The sequence below is a fragment of the Platichthys flesus genome, chromosome 4 (genome assembly GCF_949316205.1).
Source record: "Platichthys flesus chromosome 4, fPlaFle2.1, whole genome shotgun sequence".
NCBI lineage: Eukaryota > Metazoa > Chordata > Actinopteri > Pleuronectiformes > Pleuronectidae > Platichthys > Platichthys flesus.
Genome location: NC_084948.1, coordinates 18,346,987 through 18,371,188, shown reverse-complemented (window position 1 = coordinate 18,371,188; position 24,202 = coordinate 18,346,987). Strand labels below are relative to the sequence as shown.

The 24,202-nt window shown below is 40.5% G+C and overlaps 2 protein-coding genes across 3 annotated transcripts in view; both read right to left on the bottom strand.

Annotated features, from left to right (window-relative positions):
• Positions 1–21,770, bottom strand: part of ppp1r37 (protein phosphatase 1, regulatory subunit 37) — a 39,566-nt gene extending 17,796 nt beyond the window's left edge. For both annotated transcript variants that reach the window (XM_062385165.1, XM_062385166.1), the window contains exons 1-2: positions 19,988–21,770; positions 3,420–3,517 (exon numbers count right to left, since the gene is read on the bottom strand). In XM_062385165.1, coding sequence (XP_062241149.1) covers positions 3,420–3,517; positions 19,988–20,729 — 840 coding nt within the window. In that variant the 5' untranslated portion in view covers positions 20,730–21,770. The remainder of the gene's footprint in view (positions 1–3,419; positions 3,518–19,987) is intronic.
• A 1,215-nt stretch (positions 21,771–22,985) lies between these two features.
• Positions 22,986–23,837, bottom strand: LOC133951306 (late histone H2A.2.2). Its single transcript, XM_062385167.1, has 2 exons — positions 23,704–23,837; positions 22,986–23,483 (listed from the first exon to the last, which is right to left on the bottom strand). Exon 2 carries the CDS (start codon positions 23,448–23,450, stop codon positions 23,034–23,036), a length of 417 nt encoding a protein of 138 aa, XP_062241151.1. The 5' UTR covers positions 23,451–23,483; positions 23,704–23,837; the 3' UTR covers positions 22,986–23,033.
• Positions 23,838–24,202: the final 365 nt, after the last annotated feature.

Genomic DNA, 24,202 nt, shown 5'->3' with positions numbered 1-24,202 from the left:
TAACTCAGGAAAGGCCTTTAAATCTTTTGTTGATTGTCTGTTAAGTCAAAAGATGTTGGTGTCCGGACCTTACATGACCTCCCTAAAACACAGCACAATATATCTGTGTTTTCATATCATAACTGCAGGACCACAGCCCATGTTGATGTACATGTGTATTTCACAAAGCCTTTACTGTATAGTCCCTTTAGAATATGATCCACCCGCAGCCTTTAAGGAGAACATATTACTGAATATCCACAGAAAGCAAGTACACCCTATTTATGTGCAAGACATTGCATAAAAGGGGAAACCACTTTACCCCCGGGATCTGCAGGGGCAGAAATGTGACACAAGGCTAACAAGTGTCCAGGTCTTAAGACTCCGGTGGGAGTCAGCGCGGGGCAGACATTCAACATGCAGCTGCTAAATAGCGACCCTTATAAACAGACACACAAACAACTGGCCAGAAATGTACAAAAACTGTAGGAGCCCTGGCAGGTCGCCACATGTACAGTGCAGTCGGACTTAATAAAGAAAGCATTTAGAGTGAAAGAGGAAACACCAGTGTAGGGCTGAGCTCCTCTTGCTAAACCCTCTCTCACTGTCCTACCATTTGGACCGGCTTGTTTATGAGGCTGGGTACTGCAAGGATGACTAAGCAGAAATGAGCGGGGGGAGGTGTAGTGAACCAAAAGACGAAAGTAGATGGGAGGTATGGAAAGAGGCCAAACATTAACAACGATGAGCAATACAAAAACAAAAAAAGAGCAAAAAATGAAGGAGGGAAAGAGTGAAGATGATGGAGACCAGTCACTCTCAGTGGAAATGTACCCAGAGCCTTGAACTAAATAAAACCCGCAGCAGCAGCTTAACACAATGATGTGCATTTCCACAAGTAGTTGAGATGTTGACAGGACTTCTCTCTATCAGCTGACTAAGCGTGTGGGGATTTCTTTTGCGGAGAGTTTCGAATCACAAATGCGCTTCCAGCTGTGGCTCACTTTACTGCAACATCATCACTCGCACGCACATGGAGACACACACCTGCAGGTACAAATGTGCACAGCTTCAGCAGAGAGGCCCCCTTTAAGGTTTTATGAGCGTGTGCTGCAGCGACTGAGCGACAGAACAAACAAGAGAAAGCACTAATGTGTCTCTGCTGCAAAGCTTAGCACCACCAACTCCTCTGTCCTGTTAGTATGACAAGCGGGGAACTGGTTTGTCGATGGGACGTACAGGCATACACACTATTCTTAAAATGTAACTTAACCCTTAAGTGTTTCTCCCTGCCAATTCCAAATATGCCCAGAGGATGCAGTGCTGGGAGATGGGGCTGTGACATTACTCTAATTAGAGGGTGTTGATCATTTTACCCACATGAATAAATGTCATGACGTACAGAGGTCCTTAGCGGTTTACACAACATAAGCAATAGCCCTATAAGGTCCAAGAAGAAATGTTTAGGTCATACAATATCTAGTAACTGCTGGGGTCTTCACTTACCTAACCAGAAGAACAAACACTCCCAGTCTTAGTTAATATGATGTCTTATTGACAGACCATCACATGAAACATATTGCTTTAATCTGCATAGTGAAACCGCCCCAAAACAATTATATGGCCCCTTTGTCACCGATGGTCATTTCTTTTATCCCAAGAAAAGACAAACATCAATTCCCTCAGCCCACAGGGAAACAAGAAACCAGAAATCTGCTCACATCGCCTCAGAAGAAATCTGCTAACAGGCCTCTTATATTTGATACACATAAAGAGCAGTCCTATAGTCTCAGGTTTCTAGACTGGGTGGTAAGTGGACAGGAATTTATGTTTTCTCGAGAAAAAAATGACTTTTTCCCCCCCTCTGCCTGTTCCATATTTCACCCTCCTTCTGTTCTCCGCATTGCAAACATCTTGCACTCAATAGAAACAACACCCACACAGGGAAGAATTTGAACATAACAGTCTCAATAAACATCAAGCAAGTGCAAAAAATTCACATACAAAAAGGCATGGGTTTGGCATACACATAAAAACAAGCAGCCCTGAGGCTTCCCCTGTGGAATATGAAGAACTGCTTGTACAGAGGGATTAAGGGACACATAACTGTGTTGGTTAACCCACAGGAGGAGGCAGGAAAAAAAGCCCCAGTATAGCCTGATGGGAGTCAAAACCACCCTTGCTGAAAAATAGAAAAAAAGCCTCTACCTCTATGTTTTCCTGCATCATGACGTGTCCTAAGGCCACATTAAAAGGCTTTTGAAGTGGTCTCATCACCAGAAGAAAAGGTTTCGGATGAAATGCTTAGAAATAAATGTAGTTGAATCTCACGAACAGGAAGTTTCTAATTAATACTTTTAGGTGGCGCTTTACCGGGAACTCCTGACACCGAACAGGCTGCTAGACAATGTGGCCCAGTGCTGCCACGAGATCCTATGTTTGTGTATATTTATGTATAGCCTTGTGACTTATACATATAAAGTTATTTTTATCGCAGTTGCTTTAAACTTGCACTGTACAGTATGTACATGTCACCGTCCTCAAAACAATTTCTGCTGTTATGTATTTTTAAATGATCACTAAAAGGTCACTTTTCTCTAACCCAGAGACAAGATTGGAGATTCAATAATTTTTGTTGCATACATTTTCATTTAAGATCAGTTTTTAGTAAATATTATGATGTAATGAGACCTAATAGATAATATATTTTGTGGCCAGAGGGCTCAGTGGAGGTTCAACAAATGGAAGTAAAAAAAAATACTGCCTTAGTTATCACAAGGAGATCACATAGAAAAGCCTCAATGTGTGTGATTAGCTAACAGAGAAAGCTCGGATGTACAGTTGTTTCTGACTTGGACAGATCTTTTTTATGCATTTAATACCGTCTGAACAGATTCTTTAATGTAAAAACGATGTTGAACGTCTTTACAAGAAAACACAACTTTATTAAAGGTTCCAAAACTCAATTACATTTTGACTGTTAGGGTGAAAACCTGGTCAGATAATATCTCCTTGTGACCGCTCTTTTGCTTTATGGAGAATCTGTGGTATGCAAATCCCTATTTTACCATTAAAAAGCAGCCATTGGTAGTTTAACAGTGTCAGGGATGACAAAAACCTGCGGTAAAAGGAACCCGCCACCTAAAACTTGTGAGAAAAGGGCTAAAAAGCAGGAGTTGTGATGGCTTTCCTTTCTGCCCAGAGACACAAGAGGGGGTTGTAACGTTCACAAGAGGTGACATCATTTTAGGTTTAAATGGAATTTCTCATTCATCACCTTTTCTTTGACATTGTTCTCTGTATTTCAGCATTTCCTCAGTGGGGGAAATTAATTAATCCCTTTCCCAACAACAGGAAAAATTCAGAAGAGAAAAAGGGAAAAAACGTACAGAATTTCTGAAGTTAAATTCATTTGGGCTGGCTGTTAAGAAGGGCCTTACCTGTATCTGTTTGAGCACTTTGGGTACAGGTTTACAGTTGAGTTTCTGACAAGTCTGCTTGTAGGAAGAAATGATCTCCTCCACAGTCACATTCTGAGCTGAAAAACAGAAGATTAAGGGGATTACGATTTATTTTATTGCGTTGTTTCTTTACGCACACTTTTCCCTCAAGGGGAAAAAAAACAAACACAAAAAAAAGACTGAGAAAATGAAACCAGGTATATCCGATCGCATTTTACGAGTCATTTAATAGAGCCTCATATTTGTTGATACTTATCATTTTGGATAGCAGTACCAGGAAGATTTTGATCGAATTATGAGAGGCTCTCTACCGTTCCAACAACTGTGACATTCAAAAGTACCAATTAAAAAGGTGTGTTCAGTTGGAATATGAGCCTGAAATACATGCAAAATGCTTTTAATCTAGAGAGGCTATGGTCACATGGCTTGCTGGTGTATACTGTTTAATCATTGTGGTAACTGATCCCTATTTGCAGTTCTCTTACAGGCCACTTGCTCATGAATGTGGGGTGACACTAGTGCGACAAATTGAAACGGTGGTTTTGTCAGCTCCCATTTGCAAAGCAAACAGATAAAACATCGTAAATGAACAGAGGTTATTCGGCATAACTTTTGAAACGTGGATTTTGATGCTCTGATGCTGATCCTGCAGTTCTTCTCAGTAAATTATCAGCATACTAAAGACGAGGACTGAGACACAGTTGTAAAGAGGTCTCTTTTAAGAGACCTGTTTGTGTGTCTGCCTTGGGGGGCCCTCTCCTGACAGAGAAGATAAGAAATTGTAACCCCTGTAAGGGGTCCCTTACTTAAGTGAGGAAAATGGAGGCATTGTTCTTGGTGTTCTTGGTGTGTGTGTGTGTGTGTGTGTGTGTGTGTGTGTGTGTGTGTGTGTGTGTGTGTGTGTGTGTGTGTGTGTGTGTAGGTCAGCCAACGCTGCCATTCCAGGCTGTTGTGGGGCTAACTCCAGTCAGGTGATTTGGAAACATTCAAACCAATGATTCTGGCTGAAAGAGTGTGCTGTGATGAAGGGAAGCACTCATGAAGCAAGAGAAAAAGAAAAATAACATAAAAATCATTGAAGAAACAAATCCCACATTATTGAAGGAATTCAGAAAGATTACTATATTAAAATTAAAATAAGACTTATTTAGATCCTGTGTATATGCAAATAAATAGATGGATAAATACATTTAGAGTTGCACGTTATGCTGCTGCAGACAGAGCCAATACTGCAGTGCTATCAGTGCTGTGCTAACACACGGGCTGCTGTTTAAGTGTGAATCTGACTTTGTGAAGCAGTGAGAAGGTGGTCAAATTCATATTGTATAATTTAAAACACAACCAATGACGTTCATTTTCTTTTTCTTTTAAATCTGTCACCCAAAAGAATCTGGTAATTAACTTAAGAATAGTTAGCATCTTTTTCCGCTTGTTGTCTGACATTTTAACCCCAAACATTGTCCTCATAATGCAAGTGAAACAAATCTTTTTTAACAGCTGCTCCTCCTTTTCAAGGTGTGTGGTGTTTTCAGACAAACACAGCAACAAAGCAAATCTTCAGTACCACTAGAGTTGATGCTGACACTGAACCAAACACAGCTGGCGTATTTCCTAGGCTCCGACCCATTCCGTCTGTCTTATAGTTAGCATGACAGCACTCCAGAATCATCAGCATCATCCCTTTTATACAGACTATAGCACATGACAAAAAAGGGAAAAACTAAAAATATCACTAAAGAATACCATTTATTGTGCAAAAGAATTAAACCTTGGATAGAGCTTGTTAAGTCAAAAGGCATCAATAGTGTTTGTGTTCGGACAATGTAGAAAAGAGAAATTTATGAAATGGCTAACTGAAAGCAAAAGGTGCTGGCTTGATGAGAGCCACACTGGAAGCTGGCTTTATTTTCTGTGTAGCACTTGGCGCAGACCTACCAGCCCCACCGACAGTTTACATTTTTTAAATCATAAAAATTATTGGAATTTTTTTTTGTATCAGTCACTCTTTATCAATATTTAGTCTGACGCTGCAGCTATGAATTGAGAGTGTCTACTCCAGGCAGCAGCTGTCACATCACAGAGTTTTATCAGCCGACAAGGAGAGTTGACCATCAGTGTCAGTATGAGTTAAACATTATCGATGCTACGCTCTACAATGAGCAGCAGCACGAAACTCCTATAGACCTTTTATCTTATTATGAGAAGTGGACCATCACAGTCGGGGTAGTTTATAGGAAGTCTGGGTAGTTTTTAGGAAACACTGCACACAACCTCAAGTGCAGCAGGAGAGTCAGACTGCACGCAAAGAGATCCAACGTCACAGATCTCACTCTGCTGAGGTATAATAATGCTAAGGTATAGGACGTGTCTGGGCTGGCATGTAGCTGCACCAGCAGTGAACAGATCTTGCTGGATTGAATGTTTGTATAAGAACAGGGCAGAATGAATAACTTGCTGCTGGGACAAAAAGGCAGTTTGCTACTTGCATGAGCAGCCACACAAATCTGACCAACTGTGTTAGTCACTGCTTCAATGGAAATTACTCAAGTAAAAATAGGATGGAAAATTACTACTGGAGACTAATACTCTGGAGGGCCTGAAGTAATGGTGTATGTGTGTAACTTAATGAAAGAGCACGCCAGTGCCACATGAATAAAGTGATAAAGGCCACAACAAATCCTCATCACTTATTTTCCGACCAAAAGAGCCACCAGAACGGAAATTGGTCCTCTTCATCATGAAGCTGGTCCCCTGGTACATACTCTATATAGATGTGCACAGGCAAACTTGATTTGATGAGGATATGCTGACATCCATCCATTCTAGACTAAACCCTGAAAGCACACAGCTGTAATATGCCTAAGTTAAGTTTTATATTCACATAACGTTGTTTCATAAAGTCACTGAGCACAACTAAATATAAAAGGCAAAGTTTTCCATAAATGGTCACACACTCCCTTCATCGAGTGTTTACTTATAAATACCTCTGACTGCTCCGCCACTCTTTTGGAATTTTAAAGACACAAAAAAAAAAAGAAGTCCAATTTCAGTCATTGTGAGATTGAAAAGGTTGTTGGCCACGTAAAGAAACGTGTTGATTATCTTATATTTAAAAAAATTCCAATAATTTTGTATATTTCTGCCAGTTTTGAGTGCATTCCTTTTGTTTCTTTTTTGTGATGTAGAGCTAATTGCTGCTAACTCAATGAAATGTTTCTTCCTCCACCAGTTATACCCACTCCACTATAGAGGGGCCCAAATATGAATCACTGGTGCGGCAACACTGATGCAAGCACTGGTAATGAATGCTGCAACCACGGACAATTTTGACCAAGGCTGTGGTTTTGCTCCTTGGAGCTCCCTTGGCTTTTGCAGTGGTGGACTGAAGCTTTACTCCAGTCCAGACCACGTGTCTTAATAAACAATAAACATCAGTCTTATTACTGCTGAAAAACTTAGCCAGCAACCACATTCAGCACAACACTGCTGTTAATGAGCCAAGGTCAACATATATGCCTGGGGCTGTGTGGTCAGTGTGCGAAATTGAGAAAAGCTCTGGTAGATACCCATTCACATATTCATGATGTCATTGCATCGTATTTGCATTCTGCCTAGGGCAGCCAGTTTCTACCGGTTATCTGTTTGCACATCAGTTCACTCAAGACATTACACACAATACACAGCCTTTGCAATCGAGACTTGGTGGGTTTAGGTCCATTCAGGTAATGTCTAAAAAAGATTTGGTTTGGAGTGCATCTGTTAAAACTGATGTTTTATACACCACATTAATCCATTAATAAATTACGCAAATATTTTTTAGCTGCAGCCCTAGAAGAAAAACAGACACTTTTTAGGGATGGAAATACAGGCACAGCAAAACAATATGAACTAGATTGTCACTCAGTAGAGCGCACATCTCTGCCAAGTATAAAACAGTCCCTTTTAATTCAATCAAGCGGCAACCAATTGCACACACTTGTTGATTTCTGTTCCCTAAATGTGCCTTTAATCATGATCCACTAATTATTCTCTGAGAAAATAAGAAAAAAACACTAAGCCATCTTGCAATGTCAACTGAAAGTGTGGGAATGTCCCCTTTGTCTGGATTAATGCTAAAATTGAATGGGTCCTTTCTTGGTCCATGTCCCATCTTTCCACCAGGTTTTGTGAAAATTCATTGAGTAATTTTTACATAATCTGATCTTGTTTTTGGTTGTGTTTTTATCCATGCTTTTTTATGCTTTTTATGTCTCCCTTGAGAAAGAGATATCCATGCAACTACATTGTAGTTTTAAAACCAATTCTGCTGTGCCATGTCCTTTTAATGTATTTGACCCAAATGTTACACTATATATGAATCGTGTGTTATCTACAAAAGCTATTTGAACACAGCTCTGTGGATTTAACCTTAATGGCTCTGCTTCCTGGTAGGTAAGAGTGCGGTCTTGTAAAACTGTACTAAATTGTGAGTGTGTTCCAGTGAACACTATGTCCTTGGAAAAGTGTTATTGTATAGAGACTGTACAGCGGATTTGTGTGTGGGTGTGTGAGTGTGTGTTAACACTTCCTAAGGGAAGGTGGGGTTTGGGGGGAGGGTCTTATGCTTACTGCACAGTATTTAAGGAAGACCAGTAAGAAGACAGGTCCCTTTGCTTAAATTAAAAATGATTTATAACAACTGTATTCGAAAGTGAAGAACACAGTGTGCTGACACTAGCAAAAAAAACTAAAAAAACTAAAAAAACATTAGGATGTGAAAGTTACAAATTGTGGAATAAAAGGGAGGAAACCAGTAACAAAGGGCTGCTCAGGAGTCAAGCACTGTGTTGAGAGTCAAAATACATATACTAAGCACATGTCAATTAGGCTGTCAGGGCAATACATTTCCTTTGTTGCACTGCACTAGCAGTATCGAAGTTATCGTTAAATCGGTTAATCCCGACATCTTTACACTGGACTATCCTAAATTTGCTCTGACTAATCCTTGAATAGGAAAAAACATATATTCATGTTTTACTGGAAAATAAAGTAGATAAGGCAGGGGCGCTGCTTTGAACACACTCTTGCTCAAGATGTCAGGTGTGGAAAGAGAGAGAGAGAGAAGGGAACTTATCTATCTCTGCTCTGACTGAGTACATTTGTTTAATGATGCAAACAAACACATCCACTGTGAAACAACACACACTAAATCACACTTAACAGCATCGGATCAACAGAGGTTAATCAAGCTGTGCGGACTTTATGATTAATAATGATGGTGAGCTTTTGACCTCAATTCTAGAGCTGCAGATTTAAGCAACCATTTTGAATAGGATCAACATTGGGCTGGTGTAAAGGAACAAAGTCACTTCACTAAAACACACACAATATATTTTCATTTCTCAGGAATGTTTACTTAAATGTACAATATGTGCCTTTGGCCTCTAGGGGTCTCTCAATCAACAAAAACTAAAAAGTCCTAGTCAATTACTGATGTAAAAAAGCATTGGACAATAGAAGTCTTCACCACCACTGCCTATGGAAATCTACCTGACATGACCAAGTTATATTTAGGTTACACAGCAAACGACAATGAATAAATCGCAATCCAGTGCAACTGACTAATACAAACAGTGGAAGACTAAACAGCAGGCTAACTGTTTGACTAGCAGTGTTATTTATAGAAGAGACAGGCAACGCCAAGGGGAAATTGGATTTAACACAACTAAAAGGCAATCAAAATGAAACGTCCCGTTACCTTGAATAAAATCTCTAGGTTTGAACACGTTTTTATTTCTAACCATTAAATTACAGTACTTCCACTCACCATTAAGATGGAGTTAACCGCAGTCAACAGCAAATCATTGCCATCAAATGTAGTTGGTCCAAGATATGGGAATTTATACAGGATAATCTATGTTGCTGCAGTTTGTTACAGTCTGGAGCAGCACAAACACAAAATGTACAATAAAACCATAAACCAAAGTTATTCACTAAACGGTAACTGTGTCAACTCTACACTAAAAAGTTCTGGCTTTGTTTCAACCGTGTTACAGTGCACAGTCAGTATCTTGGGGCGAGGAAAAACTGCAAGCGACGACAGAGATGTACCTTCCATAAATTATAAATCAATTGCTTTAGCTGAACAACTGGAGGAGCTTCAACAAGTACAGGCACATATGATCAGGGCAGACAACTCAGTGTCAGTATGTCTTCTTTCATAGTTAGTTCACAGTTTATCTTGGAACAGTAAAACTCTGGCAAAGGAGGAAAGATTTTGATGGTGCTCTCTCAGGATTTCTTTTTCCCATTCCTGAAAACTATTTGTCACTTTTCATGTCAACAGCCAAACATGCCTTTCTGGAGAGACTGTCTGTGAATGTGCTCTGTTATTTCCATTTTAAAACAATATTACATCCCCTATGTTTGAGGCAGTTTTTCACCCTGACTTGTCTGGCTGATCAAATCAGTTATAAACATTTTCAAACAACATATCACAGTGACTTCTTCTTCTCGAAGATAATCTGGCCTTTACGTTAATATTCAGTGAACAACCGTCTAACTAAACATAACATTTTTGTAATGTCATGTACATCCCATTAGCAGTTGAGAGTATATTATACAAACACGTCATTTCTTTAAAAGGTTCACGCTGAACTCACATATGCGTTAATGCTCGACAGTGGGCGTGCCTGATGCTCAGTGCCGGCGCCATTGTCATAATGACTACAATCAGTTTCATATTTGAAACACAAAATGTAGTTGTGTGGCTTTTGTGCTAAAGTACCACGCTAGGTATCAATGCAATGCTAAAGAGAAGTTAATAAATCCACAACAAGATAAACACACGTCATATTGGCCAGTTGCCTCTGCCTCTTTGTTCGCATTAATATGATTTGGATGGCTAACACCTGTACTTGAGTGTTTGTTTAACACACAACTTGATTGAGTGGTGTCTGTCTGTCATGTTGCTGCATGAAAAGTTGAGCAACAGAACCATAAGGCAGTTCTGTAACCAAAGACATCACACCATTGATGGTGAATTTACAGCATTGTGTTGATGCCTCCAACAAGGCGCGAGTACAGCTTCAGTTCAACCTATCACTCTAAGCAGGGAAAACTCAGTTCTAAGGGCTTAACACATTTCAGATAATGAGAAATACAACCCACAACCACCAGAAGTCCATTTTAATTCCTACAGAGCTGAGTGGCAATTTTTTCTGGCCCAAAAATGTTTGAACTTCACAAGTTGCCAAATTATGTAAATATCTTTAAATGACTAAAACATTTTACATAATAATATGCTGCCAGTTACTTCTATAAACTTCTCAAATCCATGTAACGTTGGGTTTTGTATTTATGACCTCTTTTTAAAATCAATGTTGCCTAATGAGCCTCTGACCATATAAATATCACAACTTGGTTCTATTATTATTAAACGCAGCAGCTAAAACAAGACTCCTCTCCTTTGTAGCTGTAAATCCTAACACTGTTGCAGTCAAAGCCTCCACCACTGCCCACAATAGGTCAAATAAATCGACCCAGATCTCCTGAAGTGAGTGTGGGCTTTAGAACCAGCTCAGTTTTTGCTCATCTTAGTGGGACAGAAGCGAGGATTGTTTTATGAATGCTAACTAAACTCATCATCTCCATTATAGGCCATTATAGGACTTATAGTCAGGAATTTAAATTTGTTGCTCCACTGAAAATATACACCAGGGTGTTTATCAGTTAATTTGACTCAAGCGAGGCCCTGAAAGTCTTACTATTGAAGTGTATCTTCTTAATCACCCAGACTGTTTCAAAATGACCCAACATTTCTATACTTTTTATAATAGCATTCAAATCCCTGGTCTTGTGTTTTGCGCAGTTGCTTTAATTTTTGCCCAGCTTGTCAATTTACTCGACCCTTGTTTGACCCACTGTTGCCCTCTCTCTCACACATTGACAAAAGAGCTGTTCATCAAAGTCGAGCTTCCTATCAGACACTAAGGTTTTTTTTCTCATTTTTAGAGCAAACTTTTTCTTTTTTCTTCATCATTTAAGAGTGTATACTTTACACAGGATTAGAAAAGGTACACACCCTTGGTCTACATGAATATTTACATTTAGGTTAGTAACAGTCTGTTTACAGATCGCCTACCTGCTACTCAGTTTGATGCAGCTGCTGGGCTCAAGGTGTCCCACTCCCCTATCCAACATGATCTCATGCATAGCCTCTTTTGGTCGTAGCATCAGAAAACTTTAATCCCTGCACTTTATGTTGAAGCCAAACCTTTAGGGCATGTATACACATGTAAATCTAATATTTCAAGGTGCTGAAAAGGAGCTAGCTATAGCCTCACCTACCTAGAAGCTCTTGTCATAAGGTGTTGAATAGATGTAGCCAGTCATCATTTTGTCACGAAATCCCCCATCTCCCCATCCAACTCTTGCTGCACATTTGAGCCACAAATAATAATTTCGGAGACTTTAACTGCACTGAATAAAGGATAAGTACAGAGAAAACAGTCATGACAGTCTGACCCAATTTCTATACATATCTGTTTATCCTCCTCAGCCTTGCCATCTCTATACCTTCATAACTCACCTCTTATTATTTCTCAAGCTGACAAGTAACAAAGTTCAAACACAGTCTGCATGTTCTGGGCTTACTCCCGTCACTCCAACAACCCAGAGGAAACAAGCAAAGACAAGTGTTTGAATGTGTGCAGAGGGCGAAAGGACTCTCTGACAAAGAGAGGATTCCACAGAAAATGCTCAACTTTCATCAATTCTCGTATTTCTTCTGTTTGCACATACTGGGTTCACTTGTTCAGACTTGAGCACGTTCTGCCAGTCAAAAGCTTGAGAAAAACTCAGGATGTGGTGAAGACTGTAACCAGACTCAGTCCAGCTACTGTAGATAAACAGTTAGCCTGCCACATCTGGATCTGCACAGACAGCAGGAGTTTAAAAATGTTTCATTACATAACATCACAAGAGGGAGGACTGTAGCGGTAAAAAATGCAGCTAGGCACTGACCTGCCTTATACTCAGACAATCCATGAGGTAGCAGCTAATGATGAACAATCAGTTTAAAGGATAGGAGTGATAAGCTCTCCTAATCAGAAGGTGTTTTCTATTTATTTATACTAAATTATCATAACATTTATGATTAAACGGTAAAATATCAAGCATAAATTACAATTCGTTGCCATACGGGTTTGTTAATGATCACTGACATCTTATATTTTTATATCAGTATCCAATTCTTATTACACTCCAATATCACTATCGGCCTGCACAAATACATATAATTCAAGGCTGTATTATGTAGACATAATTTATTATGCTATGAAGTCTATAATGAAAAGTAAGAGTTCAGAAACAGGTATTGACAGGTTACATGCTCTGAGACATCATGTTTATAGCCAGTGGTTTACTAAAGTTTTTTTCAAACGTGGAATATTGGAAACAGAACACTTAACAGCACATTGAGACCAGTTGTCTTGAGTTTCTAAGAATCACCATATTTCAGATTCAGGTGATTTGCTGAAGAAATATCCGTCTGTTAGTTGTTCAAATGCTTGCAAATTTTTGCTGTCAGAGGAAAATCGTATACATATATTATATATATAAATGCCCCATTAAGTATATTAATACCCACCTGCATGCCTAAGTGTCCTTGGCAAGATACTGAACCCCTAAAATGGCCCCTCATAAATGCTGAGTACTAAAAATGTAAGTCGCTTTGGACAAAAGTGTCAGCCAAATGACATGTAATGTAATGTAATACGCTTGAGCTTCATTATCAGCTCAAGTTATTCCCTAGAGGGCTTCAAAACTGTTGCATAAGACCAATAATTGAGAACATTCAGTTCAGAGAAAAACCAAAGAGTCCTTCAACTAGGAGAACAGTCATTAGATTTTAGCTAAATGTGATAAGGCATCCTTCTCTGTTGGGGCATACCATGCACACAGTGCCTGTGCTTTTTGATCATGGTCTCCCCAAAGGGTATAAATCTGAAAACAAAGGCTGCCTGTTTTAGTTTCGATGATGAGGAATTTCAGGAAAACAATAAACCAAGTCTGTCAAGATACGGCCAGGGGGTCTGTAGCAGAACTTCTCAAAGCCTGAGCAGCATTTTTAAATGATAAATGATGATGCAAAACTACTAGACACAAAAAAATGCAAGTATCTCGGGGTGAAAAAGGGGTGCAAGACACATAGAAGACACCGATGAGGATGCAAAGAGAAATAATGAGATTTTAGAGGTTTTGGTGATACAGGCCAACGCCACTCTCAATATTCTGTAAACAAAAATACGTGACTTCCGCAGTGGAATTTATACTTGATGTTCTGCCTCCTTGATACTTTACCTACATTATTCATGTGTTGATGGAGAGTTGGATTGTGGACAAATATCAAATAAAAAAAATTTGAAAAATGCTAACGTGGTTACATTTTGCTTTTGCAGGTAAACAGCAATTTCAAGTTTAGCCGGCTTAGTGTGGACGTTGTTTGAAGAGAAAACATGAACTCACTTATATTTTAATGGAGATGTGTGAAATAACAGGCCAAGCCTTGAGACAAACTTCCAGGGATGGGTGTGAGTACATTGGGGGTGGAACACAGAGGTGCTGCCAGATCCTGCTTAACATGCAAGTGCTAGCGTTCACGATAGGCCCAGTCTCCAGTCCCGTTCCCTGCCATTTCACACTGCTGTGCTGTGGATGGTGACAGCAGCGTCATTCACATGACAGCTGGCTGCCTGGCTCGTCACAAGTGGCAAAGAGCGAATTGCAGGGTCTGTGTCACTGCTGCGGTGTGCTCCTACCAGTCCAGTTAACAAGATAGTGACAATAAGTACACATACATAGGAGACCAAAGTCTCACATTAGAAGGGAGCTGCTGTCTGCTACAAAGCACAAGGACAAGACGGTTTAAATTACCACAAAAACCCATTTACATAACCTGTACTGTATCACACTGTACCAACCCAGGTTTGCAGGAGGGCAGAGAATCAAAAGTATAGTGAAGATGCTTTCAGGCGTGAACTTAAGTCTGGTCATTTACCTTAAGCTCTTCTGGAAGGAATGTATAGCAATTTTCAGACATATCCTATGGGTAAAATTCTGGAGAATAAACAGAGTAAATGTGCGGTCTAATGGTGCAGGTGGCAAGAAATAAAAGACAGGACTTCACAGAAGTGTGTTTGAGCAAAAACCCAGGAATTGATCCCAAGTAGCTGTGAGCTGATCAATGAAGAACATGAAGCACTAAGGCAGAGTCTGAGATACGTTTCAACACCTGCTACCAACCAGGTAAAACACAACTCCCACACAATACCTGTAGTCAAATTACACATAGTGTTTCAGGCTTGAAGCATATTACTGTAATATTACATATTACTACTATATCACAACGATCCCCAGCAGGTAATGTCTGTTGTCTTCATAAGACATAATTGTTTATCAACAACAGCTTATCTTGTAACTCTGATAGCAGTTAAAGATTAAAAAAGCAGCCATTTCTAAATGATGAGCCCCTTCATGAATCCAAACATGCGCCTGAAGGAGAAAAATCAGTCAGACCAGATGGAGAGCGACAGTATGAGCAAACAACAGTTGTGTGCTCTATTTTTAAACGAGGACACATTTTCTGCTACGTGTAGAGTGTGTAGGTAACATTTGTCACTTCCTCAAGAGTGATTAGAGCAGGTATGGGAGGGGGGAGCAAGGAAGTCCTGTTCTATGAGGACAGAAAGTTCTCCACACACACATCAGGACAGGATCAGAAATCATCACAGACCCTTTGCTGTCCTGGCTCCTAAATGGTGGAACGAGTTCCAAATTGATACAGGACAGCAGGAAGTCTACACATCGTCCACCACAGACTAGAGGCATGGATACACCTTGGATATAAAAAAGAACTATATTTTGCCCTAAATTTGGTTGCAAATTGTACTTACTTGATTCTTGTTGTTCTGGGTTTTTACCCTCATGGTTGAATGCACTTGTTGCAAGTCTTGGATAAAAACATAATCTCAATGAAATGTAATTTATTATAAGGCAACATTTATGAACCGTGTCATTTACAGTTTATATGCCGTAGCTGAGTGACAGCTGAGCCGATGCTGGAGAAAAGTATTTTGACAGTGAAGAGAAGTCTCAATCAAGTTTTACTCAGTCTGATAATGTGAATCTAACCTTTATAGTTTCTATTTGTTCCATTTTCATTGCTAGAATCCATAACAAAGCCAGCATCTCTAAAATCATTTAAAGTATCCTACAGCAACAGAAAAAGAATGATCACTTCAAACTTACTTTCATTCCATACACTTTTATGACAGCTGACATTAATTAACATTCTTAACATTCTTAACAGCTTAACATTCTAATGACGGTAACTACACTTTATTTAATATTTTAATGTTGTTCCCGATAAGAAACAAAGACGAAAGATGATCTCTGATGCTTTTTAATTTCCACTCCCTTGACCTTATTGGCTCCTTAAATCAAGTACCAGTCTGCCGCCAGCACAAACCATACTGACCCCTAGGTTTTCAAAGCCTTTGCGAAACCTCCACTCTAAAAGCGTTGCTTATCAGTTGGTAACTTGGTCGACAGCCACAACACATAACATTTCATGGGTCACAGAGCCTCTAATATCCCAGTGCCAAGTGGGCCTTGGGTCTGATGACACGAGACAGAGATGCAACGGGGCCAAAGAGTATATTCGTTTGCAGGATAAACACTAGTTGATGATAAGGAATTATCTGCACTGACAGAGGTAGGCTTTACCCTATTTGTGCACAATGTTGTAGCTTATTAGAGGTAGAAGTAGTGGTAGAAGAGTAGTGTAGTAGCAATAATATTTCTATTCCTGAGCATGTAAAAATTACAAGTTTGCAGAATGATCCAGTGCTTTTATAAATACAAGCTTTGAACTGCAACTTAAGTGTAGCCGAGGAGAGGAAACAGGGGAAGAGGGGAAGCTACGCAGCATGTTGGGAAGTTCAGGAATCTCAGGATATGATGTAGTATTTGCCCAGGCCTAGAGGGGAAAGAACAAGAGTCCCAGTAGTCTAGACAGGGAGAGGGTAAAGAAATAAAACAGCTCTAAAAAAAACAATTTTGTCTAACTTAGAACCAAATAACATTCAATATTTTAACTTTTCTTTAATGGTGTTCAGGAGTATGTCTAAATTAGCTAAATTAAATATTACACAGGTATTTCCAGGACACTGCTGGTCATCTTTGGCTTAATATCAGCCTCATACACTGTTTACTGTGCTGATACCAATAACATGGACAATGACAATTTGAGAAAACATTATAATAGCATGGAAGAAATGGGAATATGACACAAAAGCTGGCTACTTTATTGTTCCCCTGCCTCTAATCCCTCCGAACCTCAACTGATAATTTGGCAGCTTTCATGACTCAATGGAAGTTGACTTCTGTTCAAGAGCTGATTTCATGACACCATTTAAAGCAGAAATGTGAACTTTCAATATCCTTCTTAACATGTTCTTTCCTCTGCTCTTACTGCAGTAACTCATATTGAGCATGGATGAAGCTCCAGGCTCTGTAAGCTCACAGCCACCTCACTGTTTTGTCTTTGACACGGGACCTTAAAGAGGGACCCAGAGAACTTGACAGGATCGTGCATCTACTTTGGGGCAGTGCTCACTCTTAAAGAAGAATAGGGAGCCTTGGGGTTGAGATTCTGATATTTTCATTTCCTGGACTAAAACTCAGAAACACACTCATTCAGCCTGTCCCATCTGCAAGCATGTCCTTATAACGCATGGCAGAAACTGGACTCAGGAAGAGATATCCTAGTGAAGGTCAAACAAGTTCACCACTGTTAGACAAGCAGAGAAATTTAACACAAATTTGAAAACAGTAATAGAACATTTTCTGAAAGGTGCAGTTACTTCCTACACCTTGAGCAATAGTAACTATTAGGCTTCATTAGTAGTGAAACATAATATACTGAAAAGTAAAAAATTCAGTTACTACTTTGATGTAACACTTTTTACAACTATCTGGATTGGTCAGAACCTGCAGACTTTTTAGGTTATTCGGATAAAGCGGAACCCTGATTGGTTTGTTTGCAGTGTAGACAATTTTGGCCAGTAATTCAAATGTCTGGAAACAGGAAAACTAAATTAGATAAATAATGAGAAATAAGGACAAAGTCAGGTATTAAATGCTTCAAAGATGATTTAAGTCTGATCCTACTGCAACCAATTCTGTCAAATTGAGATTTCTGACTAAGTGGACTACAAATGTTGATAGATTTGGCACAGTGTTATCGTCATGAGTTAAAAACAGAATGTCCAGTGTCATGTGATTAACTTTACCGCCATAAACTGTCTGGTTGCCTCTACATCAACTGCACAACCAGCTGGACCTTTGGAACTTAAATAAACTATGTGCTGAATAATCTGAGCCAACACTACAGTCACCAAGATACTTAACTGTTCCCAGTGTTTCATATGGGCTCAGAGCATTTGGCGGAAAGGTTCAGACTTGCCCCCTAAAGAGTTTGGCTTAAGATAGTTCATGTCAAATTATTCATTATTAATTATGTAAAGCAGGTAGAATATAATTGACAGTTACAAGCAGCTAAATGTGGCAGGATGAAAACAGAGGACTTCCTGGGTGTTAGTAGAACCATTTATAATCAGCTGAACATGAGGCGGTATTGGGCATGCATATCAATCTCATCCCACTGCTTTATTTCTCTTTTCTACTCTTCCTCCCCCACCTGGACTTTTCACACCGCTGACCCTTGCCTTGGTCTGGCCTACATCTTTGGCTTTAACGAAACGTAGAACATCACAGGTCACACGGACACAAGACTGAAAGGCCTGGCTGAGACTACAACTTAAATTGATGTGATTCTGTCATTTTCTCAGACCGCCATCAGCCGTGTAACTATGTCTACTGCCGTCACAGTACTGTAAGCAAACACCGGGTTTCACACTGTGAGTGTAGGTCTGTTTATTCAATGATGGCCATTGTCCAGGCCAGATGAAGGAGCGAGTGAGTCATGGTCAGATCAAAGACAAATTCCCAGCTTATGAATCTAATTTATAATGAAGCAACAGAACTCTACATGAAAAGGACTAAACTACAAAAACATGCAAAAATATTAACAGGACATTTTTCATTGTTAGTTCTAAATCAATATTAGAGGGAAAGAAATGTAACTGAGACATTCCCACCATTTTTTTATGTACATTTATGTACAAACTGCAAGTACAGTGGCACTCAAGAGAATGCATTCCTCCCCCAAGGCCCAACAGTCGCCTTGAATTCAATCAAGCCGCATCAAATTGCACACCCTTGTCGATATCAAGGCGCAATATGTCTACATGTTTTAAATCTCAACTAGATTAGATGCATAATCATCTGAGAAATTATAGAAAATGTTCTCGCATGTTAAAGAGAGGAAGAAAATATTCCTGGATATGCACCAAATTTTGATGGGATCTTCCCTGATCCATACTGAAACCTTACACAAGGCTTCATGGTAATTGTAATTTTTGTGTAATGCTGCAAACAAGCAAACAAATGTTGATGAAAACAAGCAAACAAATGTTGATGAAAACATAATGCCTTTGGTGAAAATAGTACATCATTTAACTAGATTTGCTCTGGGTTTTACACCCATTACATTTATGTGCTCTGGTTTAATGCAGCTGTATGTGTACTGCATTGTGTATATTGAATACTTATACAAATTGTATCTACTTATCTGAATCCGTTTCCTATTTAACATCATGCTCTGTTCCACTACTAAATGTATTGCTGGGGATCAGTTGTATTTCACCCTAAATATTTGGCATTTATTGTAAATTACATGCTCATTATTACAGGGAAAATTCACTTTACATGTGAAAAGTGACCACCCATTTTCGTTGAGCCTCTAAAGATTGGGCTCCTTGTATCAACACAATGAAGGCAGTCTCACATCCTGCATGAGCTCCCGTTCGACGTGTTTCACTGAACAAACAGGAACCTTCTGTGGTAAAAATGGCACACCTCAAGAAGGAGTGGAGGGATCTTCTCACAATGCTGCACACATCACAAGGCCATGGACTATATTTAGACATATAGTTGGATTTGACTGTTGGTAAATTAAAACCAACTTAGACCAAGATATTGTGATATCTACTTGAGAATTACAAGCAAGACCGGACCTTGTGTTTGGAAAAGGGGCGGGGCCCAGGAGCTGCCATAGGACTGAAGACCGTGGTGTCATCTCCCAGGGGTGGACACAGACACAAAACAATACACCTAGCACTTTGACAAAACTGTCATGCATCAGTGTCAACATTCGTACACCATTCTCCATGGAATATGGACCATGACACGGCACATTTTACACTTGAGCTACTGAGTGCACAACTATTTTCAATATGGAGCTTGAGAAAAATTCTGTTTAAAGTGCTGTGAGAGTAAATTCTGGCAAAAACATGTTGATCTCACTGGTTCTTACTGGCACAACGGATAAGAAGGATAAACAGGACGTCAGTCACAAACACAGAAACACACACACACAGTATTACCATGTCTCCAGGGGTCCTTGGGCTCCACTGCTCCAGAGACAATGTCCTCATCTGACGGAAACGTCACCCTTTTGCCACTTGGTTTGTGTTTATCATCCGCCTCCTCCACAGAGGGGTACAGTCCAACCCGGTCTGGGGCAGGGGACTCTGTGCTGCTCGGCTGGCTTTCATTGGTCAGGCTTTCTGCTGTGCTGCCAGCCGGGACATCCTGAGACGGGGACTCCGACTCTAAATCATTGTCTAGCAACGAGGTGGCGCTTGGCGAATCAGCCTCCAACTCGGCACTCTTGTCCAAGCTCAGAGCCACACCTGTGTCCGGGTCCCCTCCATCATGCCTTCCACCAACAACAACATCAGTGTCTTTATCCTCCTTCATTTCCTCCACCCCGACGTCACCCTTGTGCTCCTCATTAGAGAAGATGAAGTCAGTGGGGTTAGCTATCACAGGGGTGTCTCGGGCAGTGCTCGTCCCATTTCCATTGAGCTCATCAATTTCCAGTGTGTCTTGTACCTGGTGGTTATTCTCCTCCGCTGCCTGCAGGTTGTCGGTGAGCTCAGGCATCACGTACGTGTCTGAGGCCTCTGTGGGAACAATATTCTGCTTTTCAGTGTTGCTATCGGTCATCAGTTCAGAGATCCGAGGGGTGACTCCTTCTGTGTTGTTGGTGGTGTTGTGATCATCATCCACGTTGCTTCTCGTCTTTGCATTGCATAAATCTAGACGCTGCTCTTCGTTATTCATGGTGTCATTTCCAGTGAAACTCAACCTTTAACTGTTCCAGACAGCCTGTATAATATATTAAACAGTAACTAGGTGCTGGCTGATACGGACAAGCCTGTCTCTGTCTGACAATATGTGTGTATAGGCTCCTTTACGGGTCCTTAATCCACCGAGTTATATTCAAGTGCTATCTGATTATCTAACCTATATCTTGACTGGTTTGTTGTACTTGGGGTGATTTACATTACAGTTTTTCACAAACCCCAATTCACACGTGACTTCTGTGCATCCTTGACACAAAATTGGCTAATTAAAGTGCAGTTTTACACAAATGTCAATAAAAAAAAAATTATATACGAGATACCTGTGCGAAACAGAAACTGTGTCAGTAATTATATATTAGCCAAACTTTCCTCAACTATCGCCCAGCAAGGCAACCACCACTTAATAATGTCTGTATCACTCGGAGAGAACCGACCGAAGGCTGGTCAGCATATAGTCGACAGTGTTAAAGTGGACAAATGAAACGAACAAGTCGCTCTCAGGGTGCCTCCATTACGCTAGCAAAGTCCCTCCACCGAACCCGACTCGTTTGCATGAATTTGAGCGAGCTAACGTTAGCTAGCTTGCTAAAGTTGTTGCCCAACAATGACATCCAGGCCCGTGTACGGTTGCGTGCGTGCGTCCCCGACTGAGCCCTTCTGTTTACCCGTGACAAAGTCCATTCTCCCGTGCGGAGAACTGTGTTTTCCGGCTGGAGCCCTCGTCTCTCCGTCTGTCGCGCTGCGGCTCGGTTCGCATCACAACCGTCGACCAACGGCAGCCAGAAGAAAAACAGGCGTCACACTCCGGGCAGCGGGCATGTTTCGGTGGCTAACGTCGGTGCTGGGGGAGCCGAGCCGGAGTGTGAGTTCCCGGCCCAAACAGCGCGGACTCCTCGGTGCTAAATCCTCGAGATATCCGGGGCGGTCAGGTGTCTTGAGTGTCTGTCCGGGACAAGTCCGCTGATCCTGCTTCTGTCCGGCGCTGCCACTCGTTAGCTTGTTCAACAACTGTTTGTTGTTCTCACGTCCTACGTCAGCACGCAGTCGGGCTGCGTTCAACGGAAGCACTGTTACAGCGGGTTGCAGAAAAACACGAAAGGGACGATTTCTACAGGTATGCAGGAGTATTTCCGTTAGATTTAGCTGTGTTCAATACACTGGACGCAATCCTGCAAATGATATAACTTTCTAACTTTTTTACCTCATCCTAAACTTAGCATCACTCTCACTGAATGTTTTAAATCTTTTAAAATGAGTTTTCAAAGAGAAACGTAATTGCTTTTAACATGTGCCTTGTATTTTCAATAATTAATTATAGCCACTGATTTCTATGTTGTCATGTATGTAATTTGTCTTTAACCTGCTTGTTTTAGTATATGTTATTCAAATACTACCATCATGACCAAGACTCCCTGGTAGAAGCGATATTGTACCTCAATGGGACTTTTAGTTAAAGGAAAAATATGTGGGTATTAAAGTGAGACAAACTAAATCTGCTGAACTTAGCTTTATTTGTGTGACACCTTCCCAAAACACTGTTCCAAATTCCTGAAGAAAAGCACCCAAAATAAATTTATGGTAAAGTTGAATGGCACCTAGAATAAACCTTCAACAAGGCTCAACAGATACCTTGATACTAGAACTGCAGTGAATTTTTCACACACGAATATCAGTCCCCTAAATGAGCCCTATTATTCCATCAAGATCCATGAATTACTCCCTGGGAAAATGGTGAAAAAAAAAGCCATGTTTAAAGAACCCTTTAGTAAACCAACATTTGAATGGCTCTTCCCAAACACAGAATCACATCCTTCCAAGTGTCATGGAAATCTGGTCAGTGGTTTGTGTATAAACCAGGGGTAAAAATATAACCTCCTTGGCAGAAGTTACACTTTTAGTGCAACTATAAAAAGGCAGTCACAGCGTACAGAGAGGCTTCAGAATACCCAAGCTGGCTAGTTAAGTTGATTTTGTATAAGAGCTACTTAGGTCGAAATGTTCAATTGGCTGAGAATTTTATCCCAGGAGGTGGAGCAGCCCTAGTTTAGCAGGCAACTGGTTCCTCATCCATCTTGGGTGAACATGACACAGTTCAATGTATTTTGATCATCTCAGTGTCTCTTCATGTGATCCCAGACTGGACTCAGTCTCTGTCCCAAGTCACAGGTTTCTTTAAGTACTGTTGAAGAGCATTTCACCAGAAAAAGCTAAAAAACAACTACTAACACAAGCATAAAAGCATAATTTTTAATAAAATATTTAAAACGTTGTACATTCACAATTAAAAATCTTGAGACTGAACGTCTTTGGCAGTGCTGTCATCTTTGGAGATGTTAGTTTTCTTCGGGAGAAGGCTTGCCTGGATGTTGGGGATGACGCCACCATCTGAGATCGTGACCCCTGCCAGCAATATGTTTAGCTCCTCATCATTCTTCACCGCCAGCAAGATGTGGCGTGGAGCGATGCGGCGCTTCTTGTTGTCACGGCTGGCATTTCCTGCCAGCTCCAGGATTTCAGCGCAGAGGTACTCCAGGATGGCAGCGAGGTACACTGCGGCACCATCGCCCACACGCTTTGCATAGTGGCCCTTCTTGAGCAGCCTGTGGATGCGGCCCACTGGGAAAGTGATCCCTGCTCTGGAAGACCGAGACACTGAGGACTTTTGACTGGGTTCAGCTTTCTTACCACGGCCAGACATCTTTAAAATCAGAGTTCAGGGAAGTACTTCGGTCTAGATTACACAGAAAAGAAACAAATTTAAAAAAGGGTCATTTCAAGTCAATTAAATGCATTTTCACTGAAAGTCACTAAAAGAGTTAGTGTTTGAGAATACGGCCTCAGGGGGCTAAATAGCTTCATGAGCGGCCTCCTGTAGTATCTACATAATTAAAAAAGTAAAAGTTAATAAATAAACTCAGTTCTCTTAAAGTATAAGTTAAATCAATACTCACCAGTGTTCTGCGCTTCCTGGAAACCGAGACAGCATCTAACCAATGAACCACTACCTGGGACTTTTAAACAAGTCAGGTGGTAACGTGTTGATCAATGGCACCTGGTTTCTCTGCTGCATAATGACGTCTCATTGGCCAGCTTTTAACGATTGGGCAGAACCTCTGACATCTGCAGGAGCCCAACTCCCCTCTCACAAACATCGTAATGAATCAAGTAGACATGGAGAACTCTTTCCAATCCGTTTGATTTGACTGTAGATGTTTCACTTCTTATCGTCTAAGCCAAAAACCAAACACCTGTGTGAGCTCAGTCTGCAGAATTGTGACGAAGCAACCAAACAAAGAATTTGTACGAAAAGTTTGACTTTTTGTTCCTAGATTTTTACAATGACACTAGCAGCAGGATTAGATGAAAACACTGCTGTTTGGGTGAGACTCTTCAATTTTTTTAAATGGGAAAAATAGAGAGAGATTTCCACTTGTTTTAGTGGAAGTAAAC

Bases quoted from the DNA above. Each gene is read 5' to 3' on its own strand.
- LOC133951306 (XM_062385167.1), bottom strand. From the start codon at position 23,450: ATGTCTGGCCGTGGTAAGAAAGCTGAACCCAGTCAAAAGTCCTCAGTG.